We start from the raw sequence: 13,828 nt of genomic DNA on the forward strand, positions 1-13,828 counted from the left end.
TAGGGGCAAGATGAATAGAGGCTTTGTACCAATGTTATCAAAGTCTCTTATCAGTAAAATTGTTAGTATCCGCAATATAGGTAAAAAGAATGCAAAATACCCCTTTCAGGACTAGAAATCTGCATCATTCATCATAGACAACCACAATTTTCATTGATGAGACACATTCTTGATATCCATCTTGCAATTGGTGATGCCCTCAGTGATTTTTACATAAGTTAGTTACTGAATTACTGCAGTAACTAAGACAACCAATTAATAACCAATTTGAATTGGACACATTTGCATAGACCTGTTGTACATGGAAGAAATAAAACTGTTTTTTCCTTCATTTTCTGGATCTAGATTAGGAATAACATTATTTTTGTTCCTGTAAAAAAGCCATACATTCACATATGTACTAAAAGAAAGGTTATACTCTAATGATTGAGGTTTAACTTTAACTTTGAGCTTATGTTACATTTATGTCTAGACTGCCTTATTGTGTACAGCTACTTACTTAGACACAATAAGAATCAAGAACAATAGTTTCAGCCGAAGCTTCCCCACATAGACGGCTGTCTGTGATAGGTTAAAACCCCATCCAACCACCTGTAAACAACTCCCATTGTGAAGCCTATGGGGCTTCCATTAACGGATGGGTAGCCATGTTTTGGTTGTGACCAACCGGAAGGTGTTACACAAAGGTTAGGTGTCGTTTGGGACATGTTTATCTCCTCAGGTCACAGGGGCAGTCGTGGTGTGGATTTCAGCGAGACGTTACATACTAGTCTACTGTGTTCTACTGCAGAAGTGGCATGGACACTGGCACTGGCAGTGCAGCTGCAATCAGACTTTATTTTATGTACACTGTACACCAGTGCAATGGCCAAGAGGGTAGAGTGTTTGGCTTGCATTCTATAAGTTGTGAGTTCGATCCCCGGCCGAGTTATACCAAAGACTTTAAAAATGGTACATGCTGCTTTCTCTACTTACCACTCAGCACTCATGAGGAAGAGTATGGTATTTTAACACACATCACTACCAGCGGACTAGCCCCCTGCTGTAGTGGCTTGCATAAATGTGTGGCCCAAGGGCTACAGAAATGGACTCTTACAGGCAGCTTAGTTTGCATAAATTGTCTATTTATTGAATGTACCTGTATACAGTATTTACTTCAACCTGCATCTTGACTGCTCTGGACCAGACTACCTTAACCCAGAATCTTCAGGTGTTTTCCTCTCTCTGTTCTCTACTGATTTACGTAGTCTCAACATCTGTCATGTATGAACAGACTGTTTCGGATGCCAATGATGTTCTCAGTACTATTGTTCATCCATTAAATGAGACATTGTCAATCAGAGATGGCAGACTTCATCTCTTCATCCCTACTGTTTTCAACCTCTCCCGTGATGCAGTAGCACAGACTTAAGTCACAGCATTCTGTATAATATTATTGGAAATGGCAGAAACAAGACCTTAGAGTCTGTTTATGGCCAATGTTTCTATAAAGCATCAATTCTTTTCAACTAATTATATTAATTCAAATCCTTAAGCATAAATACTAGTAACCAATTTTGAATCCAAAGTGTACAAAATGTAGTTTCAAGATAGTACATTATGTTTTAGGGGCCTTAGCAACCTGTAGCAGCTGTAACTATATGCAGCTTTAAGAGTAGCCCACCTGTTGCATAGTTTACAGTTCTGCTAGAATGCATTGAAAACCCATACACATACACATACACACACACACACACACACACACACCAAGAACAGCGGATCTGCTTACCTAAACACTTGCCAACGTGCGCTTCAAGTTGAAAATCAGGGGTATCTTGACTTGGACCTCTTTTCCCTTCTACCTCGACCAGGAGCACTTTCGGAGTGTGGACCACACAACTTTTGGAAGTGTGGCCAGGTCACCACCGTACACAGATATCTGGGGTTTTAACAATAGTTTCTCAGAGGTGTCCGGTTCAGGGGCGGGGTTGTGGGTTACCAGGAGGGGGTTTACTGTTTCATGGATTGTTGAAAGTCGCTCAACAGTGAAGCCACCGAATGGAGGCAGGACATAAAGTAAACAACATTATCAAGTCCCTCCTTTAGAGAGTGCATCTAATACTAGCACTTTCTGGAAGGTATTATTATATACTGGACAATACTGAGTGGACTAAAGTGTAAGGATTGCTTTCATCATCTACATGTTAGAGGATTATGTTTCTAATGTAAATGAACAAGTGATGAACAAAGCATCATTTATCACTGACTGATTTACTCCATGGAGCCAGCAGTCCGAGTTTGTGCCCGCTGTCTGGACACGACTGGAAAAGAGTCACCTTGTCTTTTTAGAGAAAGACATAAAGCTGGTGTCCGAGAGTATACTGGAACTTTAAGTGTTAGCCACAAGTGTCAAACCTCTGCTTGTAAAAGAACCAAACACACTTATCATGAAGAGTATGGGTGACCCTTTGTACTTGGCAAAAAAATGCAAGCCGCAAGCCACAGTGAACCCTCATTGCACTACCACTCACTAGCTTACTTGAAAAAATGTCATACTTCAGCCCAGTTGAGGATGACTGCTTCACCTTACCCATTGACTGTAGATCATTATCATAACTGTATATGGTACTCTTAAATTTTGGTCTGATGCAACGATCTCTGCAGTGATCTTAGTATTGAACAAAATTTCATCTGCAATCATAACTTTTCTCTCTGTATCTTTTAAAAGAACAAAAGTCAGAGTGTCAGTTGGAGCATCTGTGTGTGTTTTTGTAATACTCAATGCAGCAGTTAAGTGCCATACACCGTCAGTACAGCAACTATTTTTGTTGGTGGGACTGAGTTGCAAAGCATTACAGATAATGGGCAAAGTTTGCCATCTCTGATTGCCTTGTTGCGTTTATTCCCCTACAGGATGGACCCAGAGTGACAGTGGTGTCCAGGACAGGAGGGGGTGGTCAGCTGTACCCCCCTGCGGAGTTCCCCCCCAGTTTCACCCCCTCAGGGCTGGCCTTCCACCCTGTCAATCATTTCCTGTATGCTTATGGATCACAAGTACGGATAATTCTAGAAGTTAATTTTCTAAGAATTGATTTTGAGGACCAAAGGCATGATATTACTGATGAATTTCTAGCAAGAAATAAGTTTAGAAATCAGGATGTTATTCATGAATCTTTTAAAGGGTTCATGTAATTGCAAAATTAGTTTGTTTTATACTTTACTCCTTTAATATACAGTACTTTACCACCAAGTACTGTATATTAAATTAGTATCCCCATTAGGCTTCAAACAATATTTACAGCAAGATGTGTAAAAGTAAAAGTTAGGTGTGACAAGTTGTTCAGTGGTACAGATACTGCGTACTGCGAGCCTGCAAAGCTGGTGTGTTGTGCTGAAGAGCAGTATGCTGGCTATATAGATACAGATGAGGATGTATTACCTATTATTACTACAGTAACTGTAGCATCTCTGCCCATCTGCAGGTGTTTGTGTCCTTAGATGGAGGAAGTTCCTTTGACCCTATCCTCAGCCTCCCAGTCGGCCAATCAGTGTCTTCCTTTGATGCTGATGTGCATCATGGAACTGTTGCCATGGTTACCGGTGAAGGAGACATATTCTATGGCACTGCAGGTGATATAACATTTTTGTAACAGGATTAAGAATTTCTGTTGTTTTGTTGGAGGGAATTGATGTTAAGCTTTTTTTTTTATTTGTCCTCTTGCAAACAAGTCTAAAAGCAAACCAAGAAAGGGTGGTAAAAACATTTTCATGGTAAAATATATGTTAGGTCCATGGAAAAGACAACTAACAACTTGCCTTACCCCTTATGTACCATGGATAAGTCCCATCAGATTGGTAATAACTTGTTTCTCGAAGTAATGTTTTTTCCTAGATGACCACGCTCAATAGTTTTTGGGCTCCTTTCAGCTACCTTTCATCAAAATGTGATAAATTCTGCTTGTTTTTATTTTGGTACTTAACTGACTATTCTGTTCCTAAGGTATTCCCAGGATGTCCCAGATACTGCAGGGGGAGGTACCAGGTACCGCAGTTCTAGTGGACAACACTGGACAGTGGTACCAGGTCAGGGTGAACAGCAGTACTGCTGGGATACAAACTGAGGTGGTAGACATCACAGGGGGCATACAGGTTAGGGGAAATCATTCTTTTGGACTTTTCCAACAGACATAATTTTTGTGCATTTGTGTAATATAGTAACAGTTACTGTAAGGTCTGCTGACATGTACATGTCGACAGCATTGGAAGTTGGAACTACATTTTTTACTGAACTTAAAAATTTTGTAGTCCATGACAGACTTTCTCAATCAGTCATGGCTATAGTGAATTGTCTTTGATGATAATCTTTGTCAATGTAGTAATCATGAATAGCAACTAAACTAAGGTTATTAAATCAGGATTTTAGTCCTCAGAAAAGTTGGCTATTTGGTTTGAGATTGCCCATTTTTTTAAATTACAGAGTGCAGATACGTCCTTTGCTAGACCACTGGTCCCCCAATTCCTGTCAGCAGAAACCATCGTGTTCCACGAACACAAGCAGCTGCAACATCCATGGGAGACCGCAGAGGATGGTCTCACCTCGGGGTTCTCTCAACTTCATGTGGGACAGAAACTTCAGCTCAGGTACTTGGTATCATGTGTCATGGGGATCATATAGTGCCACAGAAATTTGTTCTTCATTTTCACTTTTCATACTCTAACGTTTGCAAAAATTTGTCAACAGGTAAAAATGAATACAGAGGGCTGGGAGGAAAACTTAACTTTGACTACACACCTGATATAGTGTGTCTGTGACTGTTGATTATGATGATTCGCTGGAACAGCATATTTTTTTAACTACAAGAGCCAACAAATTTGATTAGTGTGGCCTTACACTGCATTTTGGTTGAAACCTTACCCAAACATCTGTAGCAAGTTGTAACTCTATTAAGCAGCTGTTGCAAAATTATTATAACCTTTTTACTACATTTCAATGGAATATGGTTACTAGAAGTATAACTAGGTAAGCTATCCAATCTTTTTTTTTGTCCATCAGTACATCAGGTTCAGCACTCATCACCCGAGTGAAGACAGAACACAGGAGGGAGAACTACACGGCCTGGGCCAGGGCGCACGTCTTCAAACCCTTTCAGTTTGAGACTCTCTCAACGAGTCCAGCTCAGGCATACAGTGTGGGTGAGTGGAATAAACCAATACTGACTGTCAATCAAACTTAGCAGTTCAACCAATGATAGCATGGTTGTTCACTGTTTAGTCAATGTGAAAGTAGCTGCATCTGTCTAAAATATTTGCATTTTTCATGTTTTTATTTTGCATTTCTACATTTTGACAGAGGTGTGTAGGGCTATAGAATTTATCTCTTTATACACAATGTAGAATGGGCAAGATTTTCCTTAGTGTCAGTTTCTCTGTCATTTGATGTAATGTTGCCTTGTTCTGTTTCAGAGGTTGCTTGTGAAAGTGATGGAAAGTCTCTCCTAACCTTGAAAAATGTTGGAGGTATGTAATACAATCATGTATTATGTTGCACAGTTTTGAAATATGTTGACAACTTTCCTTCCACCATTCTTTGAATGTATCTATCACAGCTCCAAATACCCTATTGATGCACCAACCTGTTGAAACTATTTAAAATTTGACAGGTTCCATGGGTTGGCTGTTCTCTGATGTGGGGAAGTCATTGGTGGTTGCTACCGGCAACAACCACCTGTTGACAGAAGTGGTTACCATGACGACGGCCCGAGCTGACCCCGGGATGACCTGTAAGGAGGTGACCATCACGGCTGGCATGTGGCACCTGTATGACTTCAACAGTTACAGAGAGTATGCTACTGTGTACGACCAGGTAGTCTCTCTTCTTGCTCAATGCCAGTTGAAAATAACCTGAGAAAAAGTCCTATAAAACGTCATACTATCATGCTATTTTTATAGTTCCCGTTATGGCACGTAATACTTTTGGTACACCAAGGACAGATTTCATCTTTTTTTTTAATCAATTGTCACCATGTATCAAGACTCGAAGATCACTTTAAGATTAAAAGGCTCTGTGAATGGGCATGGGACAGTGATGACCAACTCACCCAATAAAAGTAGGAAGGGTGTTCATGAACGTTCGAACATCTCTTATCCCATTGACTTAGTGTTACAAACATGTAATTAATAGTTACTCACTGATTCATTCAATGTGCCATCACTTACTTTCCCAGGCCTTAACAATCAGCTCAACAACAGCAACAGTGACCACAGGATACTTTGAATTCGCCTCCTATCACATTGGGCTGGTACTGCAGGTGTCCACAGGGTCAGCCACCATCACAGGTATCACCAGTGTGACCCAGGTCACCTTACTTGTCCCTGGTGGCTCCCTGGATGGGTCCTACCCTGCAGGGGAATGGAGTTTACAAGATGTCAGGGGTAGGTACAGACTTTGTGTTCTTTCCCCCTAAAGATTGGATGCAAATATATCTTGTGGTTGACATTGGATACCTTGCTCTAGTTGTCTTTCCAGTTACATGTTGATTTGAGATTAAGATGCTTAAAGTACTATTAGTCTAGTGTTGTTTGTCTGAATTTTCCAATCTTAGGAGTCCTTCCTTTGATCAGGCCATTTTGGAACTCAATCTCCCAATTTTTTTTGTAGTTTTTTTTTTTATTTCAAGTCATACAAAGCAGACTGTTCTTAATATCTAAATTGCATTCTTAAAATCATTTTAAGGGCTAATCAAGTTTGAATTTTTATTGATCCATTCTTACACTTCTAGGATCAGAATGATTATAGTCTCTCTACACCGTAGATGCTGCTGTAACATTTGCTAAGCCCCAAAATATCTGTGAACACAATGGGTATACTTGTATGGTAACTCTTCCTACAATCATCAGCTTTATAAGTGCTTTTACTCATTTTTTAAAAATTATCCCAGGAAAACAGGCCAGGCGCAAATGGAACATCACAGAAGACGAGTGTCGACACATCATGAACGTGAAGGAAGCCTTCCTGACTAACAACCTGAGGTACCTTGATGTCAGGGAGGACGTCAGGCTGGCAGCAAATGCCACCATTGCTGCACATGGTACAGTCATTTGTCTTTATGTCTTGCAAATAGGGTGTTCTCACCAGGCCTTTTCAGCATAGGGGGCCCCTATGTTGTGATTTGGATCCCCTATGCTGTGATTTGGATTCCCTATGCTGTGATTTGGATCCCCTATGCTGTGATTTGGATTCCCTATGCTGTGATTTGGATTCCCTATGCTGTGATTTGGATTCCCTATGCTGTGATTTGGGCCCCTATGCTGTGATTTGGGCCCCTATGCTATGTTTCAACCAGCAAAGGGGATTTTTCTGTAGTTTTGTAAAAAAAATATATATATTTCCCTGTATTTGGCCCCCAAAATGCAGGAAGTAGTGTTTCAGGGGGTTAAAGATTTCAAGAGGAGGATTCCCCTCAGACCCCTTACAGTGCTCACGTCTGCATCGTGTACCACATGGCTTTGATGCACTAAGATGCCCCTATGCTGTGAAAAAATCCTTGTGAGAACATTGAAATTAGGTAGGGAATCTCCCAAGCAGCCTTTGTAATCCCTGCTTTGGCTATTGGGTCAGTTAGTCATCACTCTTAGTGAGCAATTGGGCTGGTCTCAATCATGATGTTTCTGACCGCAGAGAAAGAAGAGTTGCTGTTACAGTTACAATGTAACCCGTAACCTTGGATTGCCTTTGGGTCACACCTTGAAATTACCTTCAGGTCTTGTTACGTGATAACCATTAAGTAAAAAAAAAAAAGTTGCTGAATGTCTTACATATCTCAGTCTTTCTGATACATCATGAAAATCTTAGCTGGTGTTAAGGACATACATTCTACTATTTGTAAAGTGAGCCAACACCACATCTAACCTATTCATGACTATAGATAGCATTTCTCCAATAATACCATATATGACCAGTGCTGGTCACAATTCAGTAGCAATTTATTACAGCCAGAGAGTGAAACAACGATGCAAATGACGAATGAAGGCACAGCACAGTAATGATGTCTGTCCTTGGTGCTGAAATAGTTATTATAAAGGCTCCAGAGAGAAATTTTCAGAAAGTACCTTTCAGGCAAATCTATCTACAGTGACTAATTAAGGGAATGGAAGAAATGGTCACAGTAGATGGTTTGCCACCATGGATATGATTATCAGGGTGGATATGATTATCAGGGCGGATATGATTATCAGGGCGGATATAGTTATCAGGGCATGGCTTAGTATTAAGAATTATTTAAAGGACCACCCAAAAGTGCCCACAATGGCTAGGTGGTCCTCAAAGATGTTGTCACTAGCACAGGTTTGAGGAATACATGTAACTGGGGGTCCATAATAGATCCTTGAGGTACATTGTTAAATCAATCTAAACCCAAAAATGGTATCTATCCTTGGTGCTGAAATGGATATTGTTAATGTGCACATGAGACACACATGTAATGGGATCCCCCATAAGATTGTTACAGCAAACAATCAAGGTTATTTGAAGGAAATTGTCACATTAGACAAGTGGTCACTTATAATGGACTGGATTCTTGATGCTTAGGTCAAGGGCAAATTCATCTAAACGACTAATAGAAAGTGATCACAATGACCAGGTGGTCCTTGTGGACAGGTTGTTCCTAGCGCAGGTTTGATGAAAAATACATGTAAGAGGTCCCAAAGTAGATCCTTGAGGTAAACCAGCAGCACTGTTACACCAACATGGACCTTACATTCCCCCCATACAGCCCCAGAGGTCCCTGGTGAGCGTGCCCTGCTGGTGGTGACCTTTGGTGACCCCATGCTGTTCCAGAAGATAGAAACTGATGCATCCTGGGACAGGGCCGGTTACCACCACTTGACCCTGCATATTGTTCATGATCTCTTGAAACAGGTGAGATTTTCCCACCATGAGGGTTTCCCACCAATATTGCTTGCAGCTTTTAGTTTGAGTTTATAAGCCTCATGTTCAACGCATTACATGGTCTTCTCTTGAAATGACAGTTATTGTTTGAAAGTACAATCAACATTATTCAACATCGTTCCACATTGCGATGGGGGTTTCAGAGACAGTCCAAATTTTATTTATTCAATATTAGAATTTTGCACATTTTTGTACACATCTGACATTGTCCATTGCTGTGAGTATCCCTAAGGGAGTGTTTGATGTATTGTTTTTGACTTGTCTGTCTGCCTGTGTGTGTGTTGGTGTGTGTGTCGTACTTGTCTCTCTTGTCTATTTGTTTGTGCCCCTGTGTGTTTGTATATATGTGTGTTCGTGTGTGTGTGTGTTTGTATATTTATGTGTTTCTGTGTGTGCATATATTTCTGCAATGGTCAGTTTCTGCATGTTTTACCATGTTGCTAACCTTCACAAGTACTGAGGATGTATTGAAGTTGGTGAATATTTCTCATTACCTTTATTATCTTGTTCATGCCCAGGGTCACTCCTCAGTGACAGTGTACCTGCCCGGAGCCTCCATGCTGTGCCCTTTGACCTCTCACACCGTGACCCTGCGGTGTCAGTGTCCCCCCAACAAGCACATGCATTATGTCTACCACAACCAGTTCACAGAAGACGAGTTCCTACACGGACATCCTGTTGACAAGGATGGCAGGGATCTACTGCAGACTTTAGAGGTAAAATTTGTCAAATCCTGGTTTGACACTCGTTCCAACAATTAGAGCAAAAATCAACTGCATGAAACCAAAATCCTGTCATGCTGCTGATCTTGTACTCCTGGAAAAGCACTTTACATGACTTTCCTCACTCCACCCAGGTGTAAAAATGGGTACCTTACTTCTGTTATGGAGGTAAAAGCCGTGTGAGGAGAGGGATGGACTCTGCCTCTCAATACCATGCCCTAGACACAGCGAATAAAAATCCCACTATCCCTACAGCCTTAAAAAGGCCTTAAAACCTTTACCAGTTTAATGTTACTGATGTTTCCATGTGTTCCAGGTGAACTATCGGCCTCCCTCCAGCATGGGAGTGGGAATCCCCCTGTCCAACAACATCTACAACGCTGACCCCAGTCAGGACAGGCCGAACGACTTCTACCAAGTATCTCAGGTCAGAAGATTGTCCAATCAATCAAAAAAATTTCTGGCGGGATTTTTGGCCGGATATCTGCCCGGATTTCTGCCTCACCATTACGTCATACAAAATCATTTACCACCCCCCTAACTACATTGATTTTTTGTGTGCAGCTAATTTAGAATCTTTCCTTAGTGACCACTTCTGAGAAATAATGTTTTGAAAGGAATGAATTTGAGCCAATGTAAATGACAATGGTGTTGCTCCATGCGGTCCCCCTTTGTAATTAGGCGATCTGGATGATCAATTACAGCTTGGACGTGCGAAGCCAGACTTTGGCGGCATGGCGCCACGTCAATGGCTGATTTGAGCTGAAATGCCGCCGTACTAATTATTATCAGAAGCATCCCCTTGTTTGATACCGACAAACGCTGTATGTGGTCCGGACGCTGACAGGGCGCGGTGGTCACCGAATTCCTCAAAGGGTCATTATACCAACGGATCTCGAGGTGAAAGCACACAGACTCTGGCTCGGAAAATTTCCTCCCACCCACCCATCTTCTCCTAATTAAAGCTGTAGCATGACAAAAATTTCTTGCTATATAATTTATCACGTCGTATGGTTTACATATGTTATAATAGACACGATGTCCGTCTTCACGGTGCCGCTATTCGCATAATAGAGATAAATCTGAATCGCGTCTGCAACTCCTATAGAGTAGAGAAGATTCTTCGTTTTTTACTGGTGTCGGTAGAAAATTCATGAATTATAAAACACATTTTTGCGGAGCAAAAAGGACCATCATTGACACTTTTGGTGGTCCCTAATTTTTCCCATTGACCCAACCAGTATCCTGTGTATAATGCCAAACTATCCCTTGGTTGCTCAGAATCGACAAAAAAGATTAATTCAAAATATTCATTCCTCCACTGTTACAGGAAACTGGTCAGTATAAGCAGTGTCTGGGAAAGTCCACGCGTGCGGAGTGCGGCTGTACCAAACAGATGAAGCTGTCATCGCTCGAGAAGTTCTCAGACTGTATAGACCGCGCCCACCGGATGCTGTACCCAGCTGAGCTGTCTGTCAGGCTGCAAGTGGTACGGCCTGGAACTGAGACTATTGAGCTGGACCAGCCTTATGTTGTAGTGATCGAGGTAGGTTGAGCCACACTCTCCCGTTTGTAGTGATTTTTTTTGCCTGATTTTCAACAAGGTTGTGACAGAATGAGGAACTTGAACAGTTTTTTTTCTGCCACAGAATTTTGTTGTTTTTGTAAAGGTTTTAAACCTCTTGTTCAATTATTTCTTTAGACTGGAATTTTCAGACTACTGAGTGGCCTTTTCAGCTTTGTACAAGTTGGTTTTCAAGGGATCCAGTCTACATAACACAATTTTATCAAAATCAACTAGTCTGTGTAAAACAAACTCTGCTGTTCAGGTTGTAACTGGTCTTCTTAGGGAGCCGAGTGGATATTGAGCAAGATTTAATAAGGCTAAAAATCAACCATCTTCCTGCAGGAAGTCAACAGCCGCTCAGATTACGTACCAGACTCGGTGGTGACCCCGTCGCTGGCCCGGCTGCGCGCGGACCGCAAGCTGAACCACACCCTGATGTACTACAGCCCACGGAAACTGTCCGTCCTCATGACGGGGGCCAGGCTCTACCACTTCAGGGTGTCGGCACTGGAGGGCTTCTCCTACTGCAATCTTGTTGCTGAGTTTATAGTGAGTTACTGTAATTCCCTTTGTCTTCTCGGTACCAAACTTTCACGATCTCAGAAACTTGAACTTGTTCTCTAAACTTAATTGTTCACGGTTGCAGCAAGTGTAAAAAAGTCGATGAATTATATATCTGTAATGATAAGTTTTACAGGCCATGAAAAGTTAATTACAGTGAACATAAAAGTATGGTTAAAAAATCAGGAATTACAGTAATCTGTTCTGAATATCCAGGTTCTGTATGCATCTTTCAATATCATGCTACAAGATTAAGATGATGCAAGTTTAAACTTCTTCAGAACATTGAAAAAAAACCATAACCTTCTTGGCAAAGATGACAAGTTGTAAAGTTGAAATTTATCCGGTACCAGTGGAGGTATGATAAAAAAAGTATATCAAGCCATTCTGAATCACTGTGGTTTGCTTTTATATTTTCTCAAAAGTAAAATTCGATCACTTTCGTTTCTTAGCTCAGCTGCAGATATTCAGCTTTTGTACTACATTTATTCCTGTTTGCCTTTTCCTACTCAGATCTATGTGGACAGACCGCCCATTGCCTACCCGTCAGAGTACATCATGCGTGGTGGGATCAGCATCATGATCGGCATGATCCTGTTCCTGGTGTACCTGTACTACCTGCACACTCACCACACACCCTTCACTAGGAAGTCTACATCCCAACATGCACACCTCAACAGGGAACAACTGGCAGAGCAGAGAAGAAACATGTCTGACACAGACAGTGATGAGGACTAGATACACGCACCAGTGTCACTACACACCCTTCACTAGGAAGTCTACATCCCAACATGGACACCTTAACAGGGGGACACAGGAACAACTGGCAGGGCAGAGAAGAAACATGACTGACACAGTGATGAGGACTAGAGATACATGTGCTACCTGCACACTCATCACACACCCTTCACTAGGAAGTCTACATCCCAACACGCACAGGGTTTTCCCTTGCATCTGTCATTTCATCATTGGAACTTTCAATGACAGTTACTGTAGCACCACATGTGGATTCTCTTTCTGCCAGTTTAGTGTAAGACTTGGTCTTTAAGAAGTTTGTACACAAAAAGTTCAACATGTTGATGACCTTGACTTGTGTGATAGGAAGTACATTGTAGATGAATTGTCAACTGTTCAATAGGTAAGATACAGCATGGTACTAACATTGAAAGCAGTTAATAGCAATCTTTGGTAGATCAAACCAGTCTTCAAAAGCTGCTCAAAAAATGTTTTGATGAGGTCAGAGTTCTTTGTTTGGAAAGTTGGATCTTGTTCAAATTCATGGAATAGAAGATACAAATTTTGGAATAGATAATTGAGTTTGATGTTAATAAAAATGATATTATCTGACTTGTATTTTGTACAATGTCTCTGTATCAAAGTAATGACTGTGAATTCACTCATTGTTGAAACAAGAGCCTTTTAGGTTGATTATACAAGCAGGCTAGTTTAAAAATGTCTAGGAGTCATGCCTGCCTGCAGTTTTTATTGAAGGCTGATGAAGGATGGCAAAGAACTTAGTCAAAAATGTTCATGGAATAGCTGTTCATGTATATGCATTGACATCTGTCTGATAGATGGTACTTAAAGGCACTGATACTTCCTGCCTCGTTTCCTGTCCTTGGTGCTTTGCATTTTTGTGACTGCATACTTTTTTGCATATTTGTGACTAGATAAAAGTATAAACCAACAGGTTACTGTCCTTGGTGCTGAAATACCAGTATTCAGTATGTGCATAGGGCACAGCAACTTCACACATATACACTGAATTTAGTGAGGAAGGAATTTTTATTAGGCTCTCCATGTTGTCAGGTTTTCTTGTTGTCCCCCAGTAGTAAGATGGCAGACAAAAAAAACTTAACAAAATAGAAAGCCACATACACATCTTTTTGTAAAAATAGCAAAAACAGGCAGAGCCTGGATCTGCTGGGAGAGTACTAAAACTGTGTGAAAGGGATGCCGGACTACACTGTCAGTGTGTGTGAATGTTCCCTTTATTCAGAAGAAAGTAAAGAACAAATTCGAACTAAATTCATACAAAGCAGAGCAATCTAG

The 13,828-nt window shown here is 41.1% G+C and overlaps 2 protein-coding genes across 2 annotated transcripts in view; both read left to right on the top strand.

Moving 5' to 3' along the window:
• LOC118421818 (cation channel sperm-associated protein subunit beta-like) overlaps positions 1–3,888 on the top strand; it is a 10,761-nt gene extending 6,873 nt beyond the window's left edge. The window contains exons 12-14 of the mRNA XM_035829319.1: positions 2,893–3,033; positions 3,462–3,609; positions 3,872–3,888. Coding sequence (XP_035685212.1) covers positions 2,893–3,033; positions 3,462–3,609; positions 3,872–3,888 — 306 coding nt within the window. The remainder of the gene's footprint in view (positions 1–2,892; positions 3,034–3,461; positions 3,610–3,871) is intronic.
• Positions 3,889–3,983: 95 nt separating this feature from the next.
• Positions 3,984–12,635, top strand: LOC118420812 (cation channel sperm-associated protein subunit beta-like). Its single transcript, XM_035827824.1, has 13 exons — positions 3,984–4,128; positions 4,457–4,620; positions 5,033–5,172; positions 5,443–5,496; positions 5,640–5,842; positions 6,204–6,411; positions 6,918–7,067; positions 8,751–8,896; positions 9,445–9,642; positions 9,965–10,075; positions 10,979–11,194; positions 11,558–11,764; positions 12,290–12,635. The coding sequence occupies exons 1-13, from the start codon at positions 3,991–3,993 to the stop codon at positions 12,512–12,514; spliced, it is 2,160 nt and encodes a 719-aa protein (XP_035683717.1). The 5' UTR covers positions 3,984–3,990; the 3' UTR covers positions 12,515–12,635.
• Positions 12,636–13,828: the final 1,193 nt, after the last annotated feature.

Source organism: Branchiostoma floridae, chromosome 8, assembly GCF_000003815.2.
Source record: "Branchiostoma floridae strain S238N-H82 chromosome 8, Bfl_VNyyK, whole genome shotgun sequence".
In the NCBI taxonomy this organism is placed as follows: Eukaryota; Metazoa; Chordata; class Leptocardii; order Amphioxiformes; family Branchiostomatidae; genus Branchiostoma; species Branchiostoma floridae.